Consider the following 3,827-nt stretch of genomic DNA (forward strand, 5'->3'; position numbering starts at 1 on the left):
CCCACCCATCCATCCATCCATCCATCCATCCATCCATCCATCCATCCATACCTCTATCTGCCTGCGGGCGTCTCCCAGACTCTCTGCTGCTTTCTTTAGACGCTGCAGCTCGGCCTCCAGGACCACCAGCCTCTGCTCAGCCTCCCAGGTTTTCTTGCTCTGCTCCCCCAGCTTGGAGCGCAGGTCTTGGGCCACGATCGCCTGTCGGTCAGCCTCCTCATCGGCCTCCTGGAGCCGGTTCGTCAGAAGCTCCACATCAGCACCAGACAGGGAACAAACATCCTGGCCTGCAGCTGTGTTTGAATTATTTTCTACGCTTTTTGAGTGATTTTGGATCTCGGAGTTTGTTGCTACAGCAGTCTGTTCTTTCTTTATTTGCATTTCTTTCTCCTTCTCTTTCTGTCCTCCCTCTGCCTCTCCTCTCCTTTTGGACTCAACGTCCTCATCGCATGGTTCTTCATTTTCTCCTTCAACATGGAGAACCTCTTCACCAACTCCTGCTTCCCTCGGGGTTCCAATGATTTCTCCTGTTCTCTCTCTCACCCTCATCATCCTCACCCTTCCTTCCCCCTCTCCCCTGCAGGATTCAGAGCCCTGGACTCCTCTCTCCACCTTCATCTCCTCCTTTCTGTCTGGCTTCTTCTCTCCTTCCACCTTCTTCTCGTCTTCTATTTGTTGCAGTTTGGTCACCAGCTGTTCAAGGCGCTGCTTCAAAGTGGCATTTTCATTCTTCAAGTTTTGAAACTGAAAGGAAATAGGAGTTTATAATAAGTGAGATCTCCTGCATTTCTGTTTATTTTTTGTCCTTTTTACAAAGACTGTTCTCTTCTTGTTCTTACTTACAACGGGCAATTAGTGATTGATTTAAATTATTTTTTGTTTGGTTGTAAAAATAGAATACGAAGGCACAACTCTGCACAAACAACCGTAGAAAACTCTGAAACAGATGACAGGCAGGAGCCATCATAAACAATATAAAATCCAGAGGAAATATGTAATACAATGTAAAAAACTAAAATAGAAAAAAGATTTATATCGCATTTGTATATTTGAACAGCTTCACTGCTATCAAAGGGGATCCGTGTTTTTTATTGATCTGTCGATTCATCCATTTTACAATTCAATACCGCTGACGCAGCTGCTGAAGATGTTTGTGTCTGAGTTATATCCAATGATCGCACTTATATTATTTTTATGGAAAAGTACAGTATAAACTGGCATTTCAAACAGTCACTGAGTTTCTATATCATACTCTGTCTGACATTTATAGGGATGCAATCATTTAATGTATCGATTACTTACATAAAATATAATTTAAAAAAAGCTTAATGTTGCTCAACACTGTGTCTGACAAAGCAGTCTCCCAGAAACTATCTCAGTCAGGTTTCTGTTGAATTCCGGTCCGTAGCAACGTTTATTTCCCTTTCAGCTCACCTCTCCGAGTGTGTTCTGATGCTCCGTCTCCAGGCAAGCCAGCTCATCCTTTGCATCTGGAGAATCAGCCTGAAGCAAAAAGAGATGAATGTTTAACTCCTCCATTTGTTGCTTCCTGCTTTTCCTGTTTCATTTACTCAGATAGTGACGAGCTTCACGTCTGACTTTAGTGATGCCTGGTTAACTTGAAAGGTAGGTCTACTGGTATTTTTATTAAAGATTCTTGCCTGAAATGGTTTGTTCTACCAAGTCACAATGATCATATCAACCATAAAGCACACTACAGACATGTTAAAGCTCTATTATTTACTTTACAATAACTTGTATTGATCAATAACTTGTATTGATCATTTCTGCCAGTCATCACCCTCGAACCCCTGAACCCTGACCTCCTGCTGGGCCTGCAGCTCCTCCAGTCGTCTCCTCAGCTCGGCGTTCTCCTGCTCCGCTCCCAGCAGCATCAGCGTCGAAGCCTCGCCCACCTCCACGCTCAGCGGCTTCTGATCTGAGAGAGAAATACGGAGAAAGAAATAAAGAATAAAGTAGGAGAAAGATAAAAAAAATGAAGCGCGAGAGGCAGAAAAAGAGAAATGGAGGAGAAGAGAAATGGACATAAGAAGAGATTCACTCGGTTATTGTTGATTGATGACCTGTGGGCCAGTATTACCCCAACATATTTTCTCTTATCAGTTAATTCAAATGTCTTAAATGACAAGGTGCGGAGAGGCAAGTGCTCTGACCAATCAGGTCTCTCAGCTCTTCGTCAGAGTCCAGTTCTGATTGGAGGAAACGTCGGTGAACTGGAGCAGAAAAGTTGCCGCCGCCGCTGCTGCTGCTGTGCCTCAGGTCCGCCTCAAGGCTCATGTTCATCTCCAGCAGCTCATCAACCCGCTGCCTCTCGGTGTCCCGCTCCTAAACACACACACGTACACACACAAGGGCATTCATTCATCATATGGCATTTCCTCACATATTACCGCACACATACATACGCACACAAATACAGCTAGTAGCATACGTATTTAGACAAAGTCTACAAAAAAACACAATCATTAAATTACACCAACCGCTTCCACGTCTATGATTTTATGACGCAGCAGAAGATTGTCCCTCTCGAGCTCCCTTAGCGAGGAGCAACGCGCTCGTGCGTCGGCCAGCTGTTCTTCCAGAAGAACTTTGGTCTCCTGCAGTGCTGCACACAGCTGCTGCTGCTCCTACAGGGGGCGCCATGCACAGACAGACATGAGGCATGAGACTATATGTAGTGATATAAACATTATATACTAGTCAGACATTAGCCAGGTAGACATTCAGGCCAAACATTTGCTGAGAGAATCAGATTGTTTCTATGTGTCTTTGCTGCTGCAGCCCTCAGAGATAATCTATCTTTGATCCACATGTTTGCCTTTTTAGTGGCAGCTAAGGGCAATTTGGGTTTTCACCATCATTTTTAAGCAGTTGTAGTAACCTTTTCTCAAGAAACACAGCAACATTGCTACAACAAAATCGGACAGGGCAAGAAACACAAGCAATTGGACGATCAGACTGGTTGTAAACAAGCCGACAGTTTGACCAGTTTAAACACTTGACTTAGTCGTTAAATCAAAAGTGAGCACATCCAAAGTGTCGATAACAACCAGACTGTGTTTTTTGCCCCCTCTGTCTTCTTAGCGTTATTCTCGCATTCAACCTCTTGAGTAATATATCAATATTTTATTCTTACCTAGGAATGACCACCGCAACGATGCGAATAAACCGAAGATGTAATAAAAACTAAATTACTCTTGAAGTGAGTGGGTTGTACTTTTCTTTTAAAAGAGAACACCTCTAGATGTAAACATTCAACATTAGCTGTACTGGTTTTAACAACTATGCAAGAGATCACTGTGAAAAGTTTATTGCAAACATAAACACAAGAAAAATGGAACCTGCCAGCTAATGTGGGCTGTCACAGAGATGCAGTATGGAGGTGGAATGAATTAAATGAGACTGAGAAGGTGACAGTGAGGACACTGTGAGGTGCTTTACAAGAGTATGAGCACATTTTCTGCCTCAGAATAGTTATGCTACTTCAGAATAAATCTCATTTGAGTGTAAAAGCTCCAATAACTGAAGACCTACTCCTGCTCTTTGTCAATGAAGCAGCTTCAGGCTGTAAATCCTGATGACATCACACAATATAATCTCATTCTCTGGCTTTGAGCTTCAGAATTATTCATATTCACTCTTAATTGAAATGCTCAGGGCCGTGAGAGGGAATATACTGTATAAAGTAGTATTTCTTTAAAAAAAGTACTTACTCAGGGAAGTTAAAAAGGTGATCTTGAAGTGACCTTCGCTGGTAATGTTCATATAAATGTGTATATGTTTGTGTATAGAGTCATTGCGAGTAT

The 3,827-nt window shown here is 42.7% G+C and overlaps 2 protein-coding genes across 8 annotated transcripts in view; one reads left to right on the top strand and one right to left on the bottom strand.

The window, feature by feature from the left end:
- LOC116391702 (girdin-like) overlaps nucleotides 1-3,815 on the bottom strand; it is a 26,827-nt gene extending 23,012 nt beyond the window's left edge. For both annotated transcript variants that reach the window (XM_031862500.1, XM_031862499.1), the window contains exons 1-5: nucleotides 2,502-3,815; nucleotides 2,175-2,346; nucleotides 1,824-1,939; nucleotides 1,435-1,503; nucleotides 52-744 (exon numbers count right to left, since the gene is read on the bottom strand). In XM_031862500.1, coding sequence (XP_031718360.1) covers nucleotides 52-744; nucleotides 1,435-1,503; nucleotides 1,824-1,939; nucleotides 2,175-2,304 — 1,008 coding nt within the window. In that variant the 5' untranslated portion in view covers nucleotides 2,305-2,346; nucleotides 2,502-3,815. The remainder of the gene's footprint in view (nucleotides 1-51; nucleotides 745-1,434; nucleotides 1,504-1,823; nucleotides 1,940-2,174; nucleotides 2,347-2,501) is intronic.
- The window catches only part of LOC116391706 (ADP-ribose glycohydrolase MACROD1-like), a 67,432-nt gene that overhangs the window by 60,435 nt on the left and 3,170 nt on the right, over nucleotides 1-3,827 (top strand). The gene's annotated exons all lie outside the window — the stretch shown is intronic.

This window comes from Anarrhichthys ocellatus, unplaced genomic scaffold (genome assembly GCF_004355925.1).
Source record: "Anarrhichthys ocellatus isolate YVR2014 unplaced genomic scaffold, GSC_Weel_1.0 scaffold27, whole genome shotgun sequence".
Classification (NCBI taxonomy): Eukaryota; Metazoa; Chordata; class Actinopteri; order Perciformes; family Anarhichadidae; genus Anarrhichthys; species Anarrhichthys ocellatus.